The sequence below is a fragment of the Clarias gariepinus genome, chromosome 14, assembly GCF_024256425.1.
Source record: "Clarias gariepinus isolate MV-2021 ecotype Netherlands chromosome 14, CGAR_prim_01v2, whole genome shotgun sequence".
Classification (NCBI taxonomy): domain Eukaryota; kingdom Metazoa; phylum Chordata; class Actinopteri; order Siluriformes; family Clariidae; genus Clarias; species Clarias gariepinus.
In genome coordinates, this window is record NC_071113.1 from 14,200,535 (window position 1) to 14,217,706 (window position 17,172).

The 17,172-nt window shown below is 39.6% G+C and overlaps 1 protein-coding gene across 2 annotated transcripts in view; it reads right to left on the reverse strand.

Moving 5' to 3' along the window:
• Positions 1–17,172, reverse strand: part of snx29 (sorting nexin 29) — a 107,277-nt gene that overhangs the window by 55,244 nt on the left and 34,861 nt on the right. For both annotated transcript variants that reach the window (XM_053511028.1, XM_053511029.1), the window contains exon 15: positions 1,806–1,912. In XM_053511028.1, coding sequence (XP_053367003.1) covers positions 1,806–1,912 — 107 coding nt within the window. The remainder of the gene's footprint in view (positions 1–1,805; positions 1,913–17,172) is intronic.

Genomic DNA, 17,172 nt, shown 5'->3' on the forward strand with positions numbered 1-17,172 from the left:
GGCTAAAAACCTATTTATTTAGCCAAGCATTTTTATAAATAGATTTGCCATAGGTAAAGGAGCAGATCTGGGGGACTCATGGACGTAGAGTATTATGGTGAACTGGTATGTTTGGATGCTGTCTTCCTCACTCTCATTGATCACTCAGGATTGCTGACGGTGAGGTGATTGTTTGCTTTACATGTCAGGAAGCCCTCATGTTTGTGTTTCCTTCTGGCTCTCCCTTTTAGTTATGCTGTCATAGTTAGTCCTGCCGGAGTTTTTGGTTGCACTCTACACTTAATATACATTCACATTATACATTGTGTGATTGTGACCATACCTAACTGCCATCTCTCCTCTTCTTCTCTTTCTCCCCCTCTTTCTCTTTCTTCTCTCCTCCTGTCTCCCCCTTTCACTCTTTCTCTCTCTCTCTGTCGAGCTACACATGTCGTTCCTGAGCTGCCAGTGATCCAGACTCCCTCTGCCCTCCGGACCTGTCTGACCCATCCTGGTGCTCGGCTTCTGGCTGAAGATCTCGTCACATGGATGCCCCGTGTGTCTCTCTGGGATGCGTCTGGTGTCTGGGAATGATTCTCTCTACCTAGAAAATGGTTCTGGCCTTGGCTGGTGTTGGCAACTGTTTCTTTGGGGACTTGACAGTTCGATAGTTCATGACTGGAACTTCTTACAAGTCTACCTGGGTCTTCAATAACTACCTGGACTCCATATTAACATCAGTTAACATCAGCTATTATAGCTGAACTGCCTCCCACCCTACACACTGTATAAATGCAGATCATTTACTGCTTTCTGTTTCACCCAAATGAGGATGGGTTCCCTGTTGAGTCTGGTTCCTCTCAAGGTTTCTTCCTATTACCATCTCAGGGAGTTTTTCCTTGCCACTGTCGCCCTCGGCTTGCTCACCAGGGACAAACTGACCATTTTGATTCATACAAATTCACATTTCATACAAACTTAAATAATTCTTTTGACTGTGTAAAGCTGCTTTGCGGCAATGAAAATTGCTAAAAGCGCTATACAAATAAAACTGAATTGAATTGAATAAAGGTAAATAAAGATGGTTTACTGCAAGATGTTACCACAATTATTGTAAGAGAAGAATGTGGAGAAGCAAAGGAAGGGCTTTATGTTCCAAAGCATACCACATCATCTATCAAACGTGGTGGAAACACTGTGGCATGAGCATGTATGGCTGCCAGTGGAACTGGATCACTGGTGTTTATATATGATGTAAATGCTGACAGAAGTAGCAGGATGCATTCTTAACTACAGTATATAGGGCAACACTTTCTGCTCAGATTTAGTCAAATGGTGTAAAATTGGTAAAACAGTGCTTTACAGTAAAAGACAAAACTATAGACAGAAAGGCCCAAACAAGCAGCACCTAAAAATGGCTTCAGTCCATCAGTTTGGGGTAGAAAACTCAGCATTTGAGGATGTTGATGGGTTCCAGACGGCAGGCACTGATTGACAAAGACTTCTTTTAAAATATTAAAAATAATTCTAATGTTTAGGATTGTTAGTTGTCTCATTACTTTTGAGCCTGTGAAAATTAAGAGACTTTGTAATACTTTTTTTTTTAATCCTAAACACTCAAGGCGTTTTTTTTTTTTTTCCTTTTTCTTTTCCTTTTAAACACCTTGAATTAAAGTTTGTGCTTTAATTATATTGTGGTGATGTGAGAAGACTGCATCGCTGTCCAAATGCATATGGATCCGACAGTATAAACTAAGCCAAAGGAATAAAATCTCATCAACAAAAACAACTGTAGGGTTCAGTAGCATGCTGTGAATCAAACTCACCTCGATGAGCTTACGCTCATAGCTAGCTGCCAGTTCTTCCACATCTGCAACTGACCTGTGCTGCACAGCAGGAGCAGAGCCTTCACATTGCCTCAGCATAGGGAGAGCTGCAGGACAACAAGTATTCCACTGCATTATTCAAACCCATAAAACTGGCTTTGTACATGCAAAAAAAAATATGAATACTGGTACTGCCTAAAAGAGTAAGAAGAGTGGTTTATTGACAAAGCAGCATAATGAAGGTTGACTTATTGAATGATGGGTTATTTGGGCAGAGCCATTTTCAGGCAGTCAGTCTGCAGTTTCCTCTAAATAATCAGAACAAATATAAAAATAATTTCTTTTGCCTTTGGACTTCTCGCACCAAGAAGCTGCTTTTGTTCCTTTCTGAAAATGGTTCATCACTTAATGCCAGTAAACAGAACTCATTTAGCCTGCAAACGCAACATAATCTAATTTCAGAGCAACACTCAGAATTGGTGGAGGCTGAGCTCTACACATTTCATAAGAAGCATGAAGACTGAGCTTTTCAGTCTGTTCCATCCTGCGAACTCAATTAAAAACCTGAATGACTCAACTTTTGACAATGCGAATGCAGCCCTAACACCCCAAGGGAAAACGGGTGACAGGGTGAGAGCAACTGGAAAGTCTCCAACCTAGAAAGCCCAAACCTGAACCTGACTTAAAAGAAAAACTATTTGAATCAGTGTCTCGTTTTAATGCCTACCAGATAACTCTCCACGCTTCAAGCTTTGCAGAGAGAAAGAGAGAGAAAAAATTGACTCCAGGAGATGTGATGGCAGGATTAGGCTGCCTAGGTGTCGTTAAGTGTCGGTGTATTGCGGAAGTGCCTGATAAGAAGAGGAAGAGACAAAGCTAATGGGGAGAACAACACTGATGGAGAGCTGAGAGCAAATAGGTCTACACCGTGAGCCTCACAGGCACAGTAATACTGGACGCTGTCTAGTCAAAGAGTTTCTCTAAGAAGCCTAAACATTATCAACGCACCCACACACACACACACTCGCCTGCCATTTCAAACACTGTGGCTTATCTTTGGTTTTCAATAGCTGGTGTAGCCTTCTTACCAACATACAGCTACTGTCAGCAAGCACAGTGAAAAGAACAGCCTACGCTGCCAATTCCAGACCACCACCAAGCCTGATACGGTGCTCATGAAGAAGGTGTGTGTGTGTGTGTACACACTTTTGTGTCTGGAAGTTGCTTTGAACTACAGAAATAGATATGGCTGCTTGTGTGCAAACACTGAAACCTATTTCACTGTAATGTTGAATGTGCATGTTTAAAAAAGAAATATGATGTAATTCCTGTAAAACCACAAAGACAGTCCACTTTTTTCATATTAATTGCACCACATAGCTAAAATTTATAAGCTTTTGGGTTCCAGAGAGTTTTAAATGAAGACATCTGTTGGTTAAAATTACACATAGACAGTTTAAAAGCTGTTTGTGTTTGTGCACTCATCCTTTATTTTACCAAAGCCAAAATAGTTTTTTTAAACAGTTTTAACTCAAACCTAGAAAGGTTTGGCCGTTTAAGTCATTAAAAATTGAGCTATCTGCTAAATGTCCCATGTCTTGATGTATGAATGGATGGCTACATGAATAGAGAATAGAGTCTAAATACATAAGGGGCTCATGAAAAAATATTAGCAAGACCAGATAGATAATATAACAAAAAATATATAGAAAGAAGGTAACTGAGTTTAATCCCACCACTCCTCTCCAGAACACTTGGACTGGAGGGTTAAACCATTATCATTCAATCTAGAATATCTTTTGCATGCTTTAAAATTACAATTTCTCTGTAATGCAACCAAGAGGTCCAAACCTGTTCCAGCATCTCGGTCACCCTGTGCACAAAGTGAGATCTGTACAGTTGAAGAACTTGAGTGGCCCGCACAGAGCCGTGACCTAAACACTACTGAACAGCTTGGCGATGAACTGGAGCGCTGAATCACACCAGGCCTCCTCACCCAACATCTGTGACTGCCCTCATTAATGTTGATGAATAATCACAAATCCCAACAGCTAGAGGAAGGTCTGTAAATTAAGGTAATGCCTTTGCAATAGAATGTTCAACAAGAACATATGGCTGTCATGATGATTTTTGTCCTCAACACAAAGTGCCAGTGGGTGTTTTATTACCATTAACGAAATATTGAAGCTGAACGAGTAAAGACTAGTATCCTTCAAATATAACTAGTATAAAAAGTATAAATCACTTAACTAGTAGAATTATTTTTATTTTTTCGGAAAATGAAGATTAAAATGCATTACACAGTCACTATCCACCCTCAGTAATAGCTAATACTATATGACTCAAATGTGCCTTTTTTCTTTTTTCATATGATCTCTGAGGCAAAGAGGAAAAGGAAATTGTGTACCGACAGCTACTACTAATAAAAAACTTCCCCTTCAATCCAGTTACTTTAAATTAAAATACACACACACACTCTAAGCAAAGTTAAGATAACATATACAGTGGAACCTCGGATTATGAGTAATGTGGTTTACGAGTGTTTTGCAAGACGAGCAACTATTTTTAATACATTTTTACTTGAAAAACGAGCATTGTCTTAGTTAACGAGCACCGAGTATCATGTTTCACGCATGCGCTTCTTGTTTTAACAACGAGCGTTACGTCATCACAAGTGAGCCAACGGGTTTTCTCTCTCTTGCAGCAGAATTGTAGGTAATCGTCTCTCCTGCTGGGTGAATACACACACGCGCTGTGTGTGTGTGTGTGTGTGTGTGTGTGTGTGTGTGTGTGCGTGCGTGAGATGTGCGTGTGCGCGCGCGCACACACATTAACGGAGAGACCGTTTTTAAAACCGTTTAAAAATTAGCAAGGAACATCGCTAGTCACACTCGCGTGAGTGCATACTAACGGGATTACTACTGTAAAGTAAAACAACAACAAAAATTAAACAGCTCCTCACCTTTGAAAACAGTCGCGACAGAGAAGAGTTTGTGTGTTTATTTGGCAACCTGAGAGAAGGGGAGCTGTAAAGCCGAGACCTATCGTCTCCCCTGCTGGGTCTTAGTGCTTGCAGTGTTTTTGAGTGTGTGTGTGTGTGTGTGTGTGTGTGTAAGGCAGAGAGTTTGTGTGTTTGTTTGGCAACCTGAGAGAAGGGGGCTGTAAACGCGAGCGAGCCCCCCTTCAGCCCCCCTCCTCTCAGGTTGCCAAATAAACACACAAACTTCTCTCTGTCGCGATTGTTTTCATAGGTGAGGAGCTGTTTAATTTTTTTGTTGTTGTTGTTGTTTTACTTACAGCAGTGATCCTGTTAGTATGCGCTCACGTGAGTGTGACTAGGAATGTTCCTTGCTAATTTTTAAATGGTTTTAAAAACGGTCTATCCGTTAATGTGTGTGTGTGTGTGTGTGTGTGTGTGTGCGGGCGCGCGCGCACATTTTACACACATACACTCTGCATGCACAAACGAAAACCCTTATCTGTCCGGGTTTAATTTTACATTTTTTTAAGGTAAAGTACAGGTTAATTTGTTTTATTTTTACTTTATATTTTGTATTAATTATATTTATGTATTTATTTTTTGGGGCTGTAGAACGAATAATTTAAGTTTCCATTATTTCCTATGGGAAAATTACATTTGGTTTACGAGTGTTTTGGAATACGAGCCCACTTCCGGAACGAATTAAGCTCGTAATCCGAGGTTCCACTGTATTGGTAGCGTTCATCTAAGTAATCCGCATTTTTATTTTATGAGCCCACAGGATCGCTTGTTTATTTTCACTGAAATTGTGGATATCACAGTAGTGATGGGAGTCGCCAGGGACTGGCCCATGCGATATAAGGATACTGTATATATTGTTATATCGACCTAGATGCCGATTCGATTTTGATTGCAACTCTGTAAGTATCACAGTTTTATAAACAATCTTATTCGATGTTACATTTTTGTTACTATTCTAAACAAACTTCTATCAGACAGGCTGTCAATGTGTGAATAGATTGGAGTGAACCTCATGTAGGATTATAGAGGAACTGCGACGTTTTACCACAGCAAATACAAACATATACTGTATAAACTGTATATGTAATGAAAAAAAAATTTGGAGTCAGTATGGCGATACATGTATCGCCACACAGAAAAATCGCGAAACATAATAGATTTTTCTCTAATCTCTATTACACAGTTAGGTTTAAAAAACCTTAGTCTTAGAGTAGAATCTTAAAGTGAAGTTAAAATTTCCACACTATTCTATTGCATGAAATAGATACAAGTTTACCAGAATTAGCATCCAAAAAAAATTCTTTTTGAGATACCTGCCAAGTAAGACCACAAAGGAACAGTGTGCCTCAGGAAATACAGACAAATTACTATATGGCTCACATGTGCCTTTTTAAAATGTATTCGAAATTCATTACTTGTTTTATATTTTCAAACAGAATGCCTTTAGGACAAGGGTTTCAGTATTCCGCCATAAATACGTTTATTCCACCCAGACATGGTCTGATATTTATGATGGATTGTTCGATGTTTCCTTCCCAATTTGCTCACTTACAAATTTCCACCCACCAGATCACACGACTAACAGCAACACAGAGTGTGAAGGCTAACCCTTGCTAATCTAAAGCATGGGACGCATGTTTTTCTTAACAACATTAAACATGTTAAAAAAATTATTAACTGTTAAATGATAACCTGACACACAGTTTTACTTAAACAGTCTCATCTGCACAACCCAGGGTATCCCATACACACATTTACTGAATGTGTGGAAACCCGCCACAGTATCAACACTGACCTCAAGGAATTTATTTTCTCTATTTATTATATATAGGTTAAATGGGTAAAATCATGCTTATTTGCCCAAAGCATTGATGCGCTCATCCCGCCTCTCACATACTGTAGAAACCTGTCTGTAAACACAAATCAGCTGCCCTCATAAAAATACAACAGTTTAATCGCAACTCACTTCAATTCTATTCTATTTATATAGCACTTTTAACAATGGACATTGTCTCAAAGCAGCTTCACAAAATTAAAAGAAAATTAATGGAAGTGAGTATAAGTGGGAAAACATATGTTTAGATAATAACGAGATTGTCCCTGATGAGCAAGCCAAGGTTGTTGGCAACGATGTCAAGAAAAAACTCCCTGAGATGGCAAAAGGAAGAAACCTTGAGAGGAACCAGACTCAACAGAGAACCCATCCTCACGGATAACAGAAATTATATATATTAGGCTGCTGGAAGTTCAGTATAACAGAAGTTGTTCAAGTTATCATGGAGTCCAGTTCAGCACAGGGATGAGTCAGCAGGTGGAGAGGACAGAGGGGAGTCTGGATCACTAGAAGTTCAGGAGCAGCATGTGTAGATCCAAACCATTGTGAAGCAGTTCACACCGAGTTGTCGATTTATTGAAAACATTTCAGAACAACAGCAGCAAAGAGTTAGATGACAGAACTCTCTGTGAAAAAGATGGAGGAGAGGGAAGTGGGGTGTAAGCAGGCAGACTTGATCCAGTGTTCATGAAAAGAGATCCAACCCGTCAAATAAGTTCTTAGCAAGCATGGAAGGAGCCTAGTAAGGAAAGCTAAGCTAACATTATATTACAGCTGGGTTGGCAAGGTTACTGCTACAGTACATGCATAACCAACATTATTGGTTAATACATTTTAAATTGTATTGGCTTACGTTGGTGTGATTGATGGATACATTTTAAAATGTCAAAGTTTCATGTAACCCGTGAACTATATGCTGTGCTCCTGAAAGCAAATTCATAGATCATAACATCAGTTCCCATTAATCCTGGCACACACTCGGAAAACTGAGCTAATTTACTGGCAAGTGGACTTGAGCATCAAGCTTATATAGGCCACTTTTGTTTAATAATAAGTAACCTGTCTTGGCCTAACCAGCTCTCTCGCTCTCTCTCTCTCTCACAATCATTATAAATGAGGTGACTGGCCCTAAAGGCTGAGGATTTGTGAGAAAACAGTCAAACTTGCAGTTAACAGCTTCCGTGATGTGTCTCACACCAGTGCCGACCAGAAAGCTGTTCATCACCACTCTACTGTAACCTAGACACTCTAGATCATGCGCTGAATACACAGTCGGAGAAACCGATGGTTAACGAGCTCTGCATAAATCTCCAATTATTCAGTTTGCATTCAAACGGAGGCTTTAAATCTGTGTTGATGCACCTACAGGGACAATACACACATAATCAGAGTGACGAACACAAGCATAATCAGAGTCTGTTGATTGGATACAGAAGGAGGAGAAAAAAAACATTTGGCAGACCTAATGAATGTGCTGATCAAAGTAATTTTCCTCTGCTTTTGACCAGTGAGCGGCCGCTGACGCCGCGCGGGACCGCTTGGGATAAATTCAGCGAATCATTCCGAGTCCGAGTTAGGCGTCCTCAAATTACAACTCTTCGGCAATTTGACTTTCAGACGTGAAATTGCATGCCAAAGCTGCCTTGCAAAAGTGCACACAAACAAACAAATAAACACACACGCACACACGCAGTGCTCATACATAACCTGAATACATTTAGTTTGTGCAGGCAGAAATCAGCCCTTGAACAGAATGAGGGCAAATCAGCAACGACTCAGACAAACTGCAGAGAAAAAGACTGAATGTAAATTTAACACTGATCCACCTTTTTTTAGCATATGCTCAATAAAATAATTTACAAATTATCTGACAAAACACACAGCACAATCACACCAGATTTCAACAACCAACTGCCATTTTGTCACAATTATCCCCTTTTCCACATCCTATAATGTCACAGAATTCAAACCCCAGACCCCGGGGTAATTTGCCATCAATTTTTACACCTGTGTTATTCTTTGGGCTTCCTCCAATCAAAGAAAGGGCATTGAGTATGTGATCATATCCCCCATATGGGGAATTGAAACACGGATCAATAGATACATCAGGCTGATAATAGAGCCATGGCAGGTTTTTCATGGAGTTGATAAAGACTGATGAAGAATAACGTGAAGCTGTTGCTCCAGGTAGCTGCTAGCACTGAGGCACTGCATCTAATGCCCTGCAACACACAGATAACTTCTTACTGAAATCAGTTCCATCTATGTCTGAGAGATCACAGCTAATTCGATGAGAGCTGATGTAGCTCACAAGAGTCAAGCAGTGAAGGACATTTCTAAACAAACTATACTATTCACTCATTCATGTTCTATACCATATATCCTGTGCAGGGTAGCAGGGGGCCTGGAGCCTCTCCCAAGGAACGATGCGGGGTATAGCAATTTGGGAAAGCCAATTAATCTAGTCTTCATGTCTTTGTATTGTGAGGAAACCAGAGTACCTGGAGGAAACTCACCAACCACTGGAGAATAGGCAAACACTTTGCACAAAAAACAAAGTGGGGATTAAACCCATGACCCTGAAGGTGCAAGGCCACAGTGCTAACCGCTACACCACACTGCTGACCAAACTATATAATGTTTAAAAATGGTAGCTATTACTACAGTACCATTTGACAACTAAAGTCTACTGTGATGCCTAGCTAACAATACTATCGTTTAGCTTATTGTAAACTACTTTTAACTAGATACTGAATATCATATATATATGATGACTATAAGATGATGACTGGCACTAGATGTACAGTCCTGTGCAAAAGTCTTGAGCCCCTTTCATTTCCTTATATTTTCCTTCCAAAGATCCAGACTTTCTTGTATTTTTTATGTAGTCTTAATGAATAGTTCTCCAGGTTTCCTGAAAGTTATTTTAGTTCTCATTTCCAGTCTAGTCCCTGTACCTGACTAGTTTCAGAGAACTGAACTGTTGTTTGTTAAACCAAACAGTGAACCATGAATCATTTCAAAGCCTTAAAGAAAGTCATCTAAATTAAACCAACCAAGGCATAAACCAGTGAGAAACAGGCGCAGATTGATGATATGCGTGATTAGTACTGTACTGTATAATGGTGATGCTGAATGCAGTGCGGTTGAAAAAAATGAGAGGGGTAATGAGGTTGCTGCTGATATTGTTACATACCCATTTTTTTCATTTTATCCTTAGGCACATTGCAGCCTATCACAGTAAAACATTTGTTCCCCATTTCTTTCATTTAAACCCTTAAAGATAAGCAGTATGGAAAATACAAGAATAAATAAAATATTCTGTTTCATATTTCTGTACCTCAGCATGCTGGAAAAATAATGATCCAAATTCATTGCAGTCAAAGCTTACATTCTACAAAGCTGGATTTTTTAATAACCTGTAATACGTTATTAAAAAAACACTAACACACAAAAAAAAATCTATGAAATGACATCTATGTATGACTGGCATGTCACTGATGACACTAGGGACCCAATTTAGTATGCATTGTGGAGATGTTTTTAAATATTTAGCACTATCTGACCACAGCAACGCCCAGATCAATAATTAACATTAAAAATATATATATATTTTTTTTTTGCACCATAGCACTTGCATAATGCTGTAACTCAGGTGAAATAACTACTCTGGCTTTTAAAGAGTATAAGTACAGACAGAGGAGGTGTGAAAAGTTAAAACAGCTACATGGGAGGAGATTAAGTCATCTCATCATTTCACATCTCTCTCTCCATCTGCTTGGAATAAGCTGTTTACTACACCCCTGAAACAACTGTCTGTGTGTGTGTGTGTGTGTGTGTGTGTGTGAGAGTGTGTGTGAGTGAGAGAGAGAGAGAGAGAGAGAGAGAGAGAGAGAGAGAGAGAGAGTGAGAGACCAATATGTTTGCATTCTTTTTATTATAATGAAAGCATTCATTATACTAGCTCCAACCCGTCTTCATGAGACAAGCTCACAAGCTTCACAGTAATGAACATTAGAGATGATTTTAGCCCACCGTCGTTCGTTTCGGGCGCTACTGTCCTCACGCAGAGCAATAACGCGGCCACCACAGAACCAGAGAAGAGGATCTGTGCTGGCAAACGTTTCAGTCAAAGTTAAAGGAGGCCTCAGAGATCGGAATCACTCCGATTATCATCAGTGTATGTGTGTGTGTGTGTGCACGCACTGACACATCACCTCCATGCTGAGCCTTGTGCAGTAAAAGCAATGAGCCCCTTCTCTCTAAAGAGATGGAGGTGAGAAATGCCGGTTGTTATCAGAGAGAAGCTACTTTATCAGACACTGAGCTTCCCCATTCCAGGCTTGGTAATTGACTGCCATGTCCAAAAGTCAATCTAATTGCTTTTTTGTTATTGTGTTAATAGCCTTGACAGCAGTAAAGGGATCTGCTCCTCCCCAGGGAGAGACACCAGAGCACACAGACGATTAATTTGCTTCCCTGTGATAATTAAATGCATGACGATAGAGGAAACTCTCCCGATGACTAACGACGAATGTTAAAGTGGGTCAAATCGATTATTTCAACGTTAAGAGTGAAGAAATCTGTAAATCTTACAGCAACTCCCCAAGCCAACACGATGTCAGGTTTAGCAGATTGAGGGAGAAAAGGGTTTTAGGGAGAGAGCTAACCATCAGTGAGTAATGAAGCTGCACTGCTCTATTTTTTTTTTTATTTTTTTTTTTACTGAAACGAATGCAAAGCACTTAAACACTGGTAAAGGGACCTTCCACTCAATGATTCAATTAAGATTGTGTCGCTGGTAAAAAATACCAAACAAGCAAAGGGTTCGACTTCAAGGAGAGCACAGAGGTGTTACAAAATACGGCAGGCATTCCTGAACACTTGCCTTACAAGCAGCATGTGATGATAAACTCAGTCTGATAAACTCCAAAAAAATTAAAAAAAAACCTTCGCCCTATACATGGTATACATTCAGGTTTCTTTTTTCAACAGTCAATTCTTTCAAAACAGTCAGATCAATATCAAAATATAACTTAATATATTAAGCTAATTTTCTTATTTGATCGGTTCCTTTAGTTGATGCATTTCGTTGAGACCGATTCTAATTCAAGGCTTTTTTTTTTTAAAGCGTGAAGTAGCACGCATGCATTAAGTATTGATGTCCCCATCTGGTGCTTGGCGAAAACAAGAGGAAGTAGTCATGCGTTTGTGCCGTGCTCACCAGCGCGCCAACCCTCCCTGTCTTCCTGCTTAAAACCCTCCACTACTTCACTTGCCTTCCTATAAAGTCAATAAGAAAAGGCCTTTCATTTCATATCCAATGAAACGTCCTTCGTCCCTGATAGAGAATTGAAAAGGAGCGGATGGAGGATGGGAAGAAAAAGAATCACTGTCTCTGCATTCTATTAGCAAGTGTAATTTAGACTGTTCCTATTCTAGGGGTTTGGAAAGCGAAGAGAGGAGAGGCCATATCTTGGCTGGCAGCAGGACTCAGTGTTAGCTGATGCTATCATGGCTCTATTATGAGAGTCAGCAGCCTGACACTTGGTAGAATAGGAGCTTTTCCTCCACCATCGGCATCCATCAATAGGGTAATTGAGCACATTTCGCTAGAGAGCATTGACAATGAGTCTCTAGAGAGGCCATCAGCAAACCACCTACGACCTCCATTAACATTTCTCTACTTTACAGATGAGCTAAGACTAGCTGGGACTGTGCAGCTTTTAGAGCAACCTGTTACTAGACAATCACATGCAAATGAGACCCTACACACAGTTTAATCAACTCTGCTGTGTGTCAGTGGTGGACTGGAGGCCTAGGAAGCAGTTTTGTGAATCGGTGCACCTACCCCTTCATCCTGAATGTGGCCAAGACCAAATATGGGGTTGTGGACTTCAGGAGAACCAGGAATACCCCAAACACAGGATCCATTCTGAGAAAAGAGCTGGAGGTGATGGAGAGCTTACAAATACCTCAGAGTTCTCCTGGATAACAGACTTGACTGGAAATGTAACACAGGCGCGCTCTGCAGAAAAGCAGACTCTACTTCTCAGATTCTTTATTGTAAGGTTAAAAAAATGATGTGAATCTTTACAGGAAACTGAACAAGTTCATCAGTAAGGCTAGTTCGGTACTGAGACCTCCCCTGGAGTGTCTGGAGTTTGTTGTGGAAAGAAACATGTTGTACAAACTAATAAATATCATAAAGAATACCTCACATCCCCTCTACAATGTACTGGTCAAACAGAGGAGCACTTCCAGTAAGAGAATCCACTCCACTTCACTGTTGTTAAGAACGCCACAGGAAGAAGTCTTTCCTGCAGAGTGCCATTATATTTTCCAATAACTCTCCTCTTTAATAGGACAGAGAACTCCTTCTGTGACAGCTTCACTATACATATAGTCATGTACATTCTAATCTGTTCTGTAGTTAACAGTCACACTGTAAAATCTCTGAATATCCCATACAGAAAATGCACTTTAATGCAGAGAGTTTCTTAGATTAATCACCTGACCGCACTAACATGATCACGTATTTTCAATCTCTTCTCTTTTAATAATAGTGCAATTTATCCATATATTAATAAGGTACTTTCTCAAATTTTCTCTCGCTCTTTATCCATCTACCTATTTAAACAAGTGATGTACAATTAATTAATTGCAATATGGACCTATTAAAACTAAATCATTTGTAGGGCTGGTCCGAATACCATTTTTTGAGTTTCGAGTATTCAGTAGTGATCAACATCAAATATTCGAAGCTTCAGTGGGAGGGGGGATGTACCTATAGACAAATTATTACTAGGGTGGGCTACCGTACCTTATGACTGCCGTGCAGTATTGCAAGTATTTTCCAAGCAAATTAAATGAACGTTTTAATCATGTGTAAAAATTACTGATTACTTGTTGAGCTGTAGTGGTAGGCCAGTTTCAAATCGCATATCTGCCTTCGTTTTGTCTTTAGCCAATTTAAAGTGCTCCCACAACTGAGGTCTTTGGTATTTTTATCTTCTCTCTAAGATAAAGTAAATCACAATGTGGGCGTTGCCGCAAGGGCTAGTCATTTAAGCGCGAATGAGAACCGTTTCGCAGATATCACAGGTTATTTTTTTTTCTTCGAATATTCAAATCTCAAAATGAAAAATCGAATGCCATCCCTCCAAACGAACATTCAATTATTCTGATCCAGCCCTAATAATTTGTCAATACGCCCCTCCCATTACAGTTTAAACTGCAATCGTAATATGTGTCTAAATAACTGCAATGTGATTCTTTTTTTATTATATTTTCAATCCTGCAGCCCTAATCTAAACTATCCTGCTGGTCCTTATTCCTGTTAACACTTTTATTAACATTACCACAAGTGAGTAAACAAAATTCATAAATAAATAAGTAAAAAAGTCAATCAATTGATATGGAAATGTCTGTCTATGCTTTTTGCTGCATTAAATTGAACTTTTCGTGTATTTTTCTCATGAGTGTAAAATATGAAGAATCATGAGATATCTTTGGTTTAATCATACTGATTCATACAAATACTGCAAAGTATGTTAAGGTTGCCACAGAGTCAATGCTCCAATTTTTGGTTCCTACCCGCTTACTCTGGACTCCTGAAATCTTACACCCGCTGTCATCTACTGCTCTTCTAAACATGTTATGTTACTACCCCATTATTATGCATAATGTGATTATACACACAGAAGCACATGGCATCATGGACCAGAAATTAACCAAACATCTATCCATCTTTGGCTAAGCAGCACTGCACATTGCTGTGTTAGGTTTTTCGGGCTCTGCATGGAACACTTCCTCACAGACACAGGCTCTTTCAGCTCATAATGACAGTGTCATGAATACTGACGGTGCAAGAGATTTTTTTTTTTAAATAAGAATAGATGATTAGAATAAAAAAAAATGGAGCATTTGTTTTATATACACACACTCATTGTCCACCTTATTAAAAACATGAGGATATCTAAAATCAACCATTCAGATGGCAGCAACGCAAGGCATTAAATCATGCAGATACAGGTCAAGTGCAAACAATCATATCATGGATATTGCCACGAGAAACTCAGGCTTGAGTATTTCAGAAACTTTTGATATCCTGGGATTTTCACACAACTAGTGAAAAGAAAAAAAAAGGGTTAAAAAAAAACACACACAAACACTGATTAAACAACAATTCTGTGTTGAGATAAGACAAGACCGATAAAATAGGTTACAGGAAAGTGGCCAGATTGGGTCAAGCCAGGAAATTGAAGAACGTTCAGCTGTCTGTGGGAGTCTGACTCAGGTCCCTGGTCTGGATTGACAAAAGTGGAACCTGATGTGGTGAACTGCTCCAAGGTTTGATGCGTTTCATCTTCTATAATCCTTTTCTGCTCACCACGGTTGTAAAGTGTGTTTATTTATCCCAAAATAGACTTCTTTTCAGCGCAGTCTGATAAATCTTCTCTGATATGTCCCATCAACAGGCTGTATCACTATCACAGCACTCCCCCCTTCATACAAAAGTTTTTTTTTTTTTTTGCTTTTTTACCATTCTGTTTAAACTTCATAAACTGTTGTGTGTGTGTGTGAAATTCTCAGGAGATCGGTAGTTTCTAAAATATTAAATCCAGTCCTTCTGATGCCAACATCCATACCACAATCAAGTTCACAGTGATCCCATTTCCCTCCATTTTGACGCCTCATGTTAAGTAAAGCTCTTGACCTGTATGTGCATTTTTTGCATTGTGTTGCTGCCACGTCATTGGCTGATTTGATAGGTACACTACAATGCGGTACATTTGACACTGTGGAAATTCAAGGATTTTCAGAAACACTTTGTACAAACATTTCCAAAACATTTAAATACACATTAGAATCCATAGTTCTCCAAGTCATCTTAATTTGAATATTTTAAATTATACAACCCCTACAATGAGAATTTCTCTGTACACTCTGTCCAATGGTTCACTGATTACATAGTGTAGTGTTTCCAGACCTGACCAATATAAAATCACCTTCCATACCCCTCAATCCACAAGCCCTGCCTGGTGATTACTTACTGTAAAATTACATCTACACACTTTTAATGATCGCTGTAATAACATACTGAAGGAGGAAGGAAAGAAGGTGTCAGAGGTCTGCATCGCGTATCTAAGTGCTTGAAATTTCATGTCTCGCACCAAGCAACACCTGTGCTGCAGCAGGAGCAACGTCTGAAATCCAGGCTCTGCTTGTAATATCAAGCTAACAATCTCTTTATATATACAGTGGGGGGAAAAGTATTTGATCCCCTGCAGATTTTCTAAGTTTGCCCGTTTACAAAGAAATGAAGTGTTTATAATTTTTATCATAGGTTTATACAGGATAGGCTTGGTACAGGATAGAGACAGAATATCAAGCAAAAATCCAGAAAAAGCACGATACAATAGTTATAAATCGATTTGCATTTCAGTGAGGGAATTAAATATTTGATCCCCAAGCAACCAACAATAATTCTGGCTCCCACAGACTAGTTATGTGCTCATATGGTACACATATTAATCTAAGAAGAAGCTCTTGACAACAACGCATAATGTGTATAAAAGCCACCTGTCCACTAAATCTCTATCTTCTATTCAAACCTCACCACCATCGGCAAGACCAAAGAGCTGTCAAAGCACGTCAGGAACAAGATTTTAGACCTGCACAAGGCAGGAATGGGCTACAAGACCATCAGCTAAAAGCTTAGTGAGACGGAGACAACTGTTGGAGCGATTATTTACAAATTGATGGTTACTTTGTATATGAAGAAATACAAAGTAATCATCAGTCGCCCTCAGTCTGAAGCTCCATGCAAGAGTAAGAATATTCATAAGAAAAATAAGGGGACCAGTGCAGGACTACAAGGGAGGAGCTTGTAAATGATCTCAAGGCAGTTGGGACCACAGTCACCAAACAAAACATTGGTAACATGATGTGCCGCCAAGGATTGAAATCAGTGCAGCAAGGTCCCCCTACTTAAGAATGCACATGTACAGGCCCATCTGAAGTTTGCCAATGAACAGAAGGATTGGAATAAAGTGAGACCAAAATTGACGTCTTTGGCATCAACTTGACACACTGTTTTTAGAGGGAAAAAAATGCTGATTATGACCCCAAGAACACCATCCCTACAGTCAAGCACAGAGGTGCAAACATCATGCTTTAGGGCTGGTTTCATGCTAAAGGTACAGACTGACTTTACTGCGTTGAGGGGTTAATGGACGGGCCATGTATTGTAACACTTTGGACGAGAACCTCCTGAAGATGGGTCGTGGATGGGTCTTCCAGCATGACAATGACCCAAAACATACTGCCGAGGCAACAAAGGAGTGGCTCAAGAAGAATCAGATTAAGGTCATAGAGTGGCCTAGCCAGTCTTCAGACCATAATCCTATATAAAATGTATGGAAAAAGACGAAAATTTGAGTTGCCTAGCGGCAGGCAAATAATCTTATAAAGTAAGAGAAAATCAGTAAAGAATAGTGGATCAAAATGCGTCCTGAGATGTGTGCAAA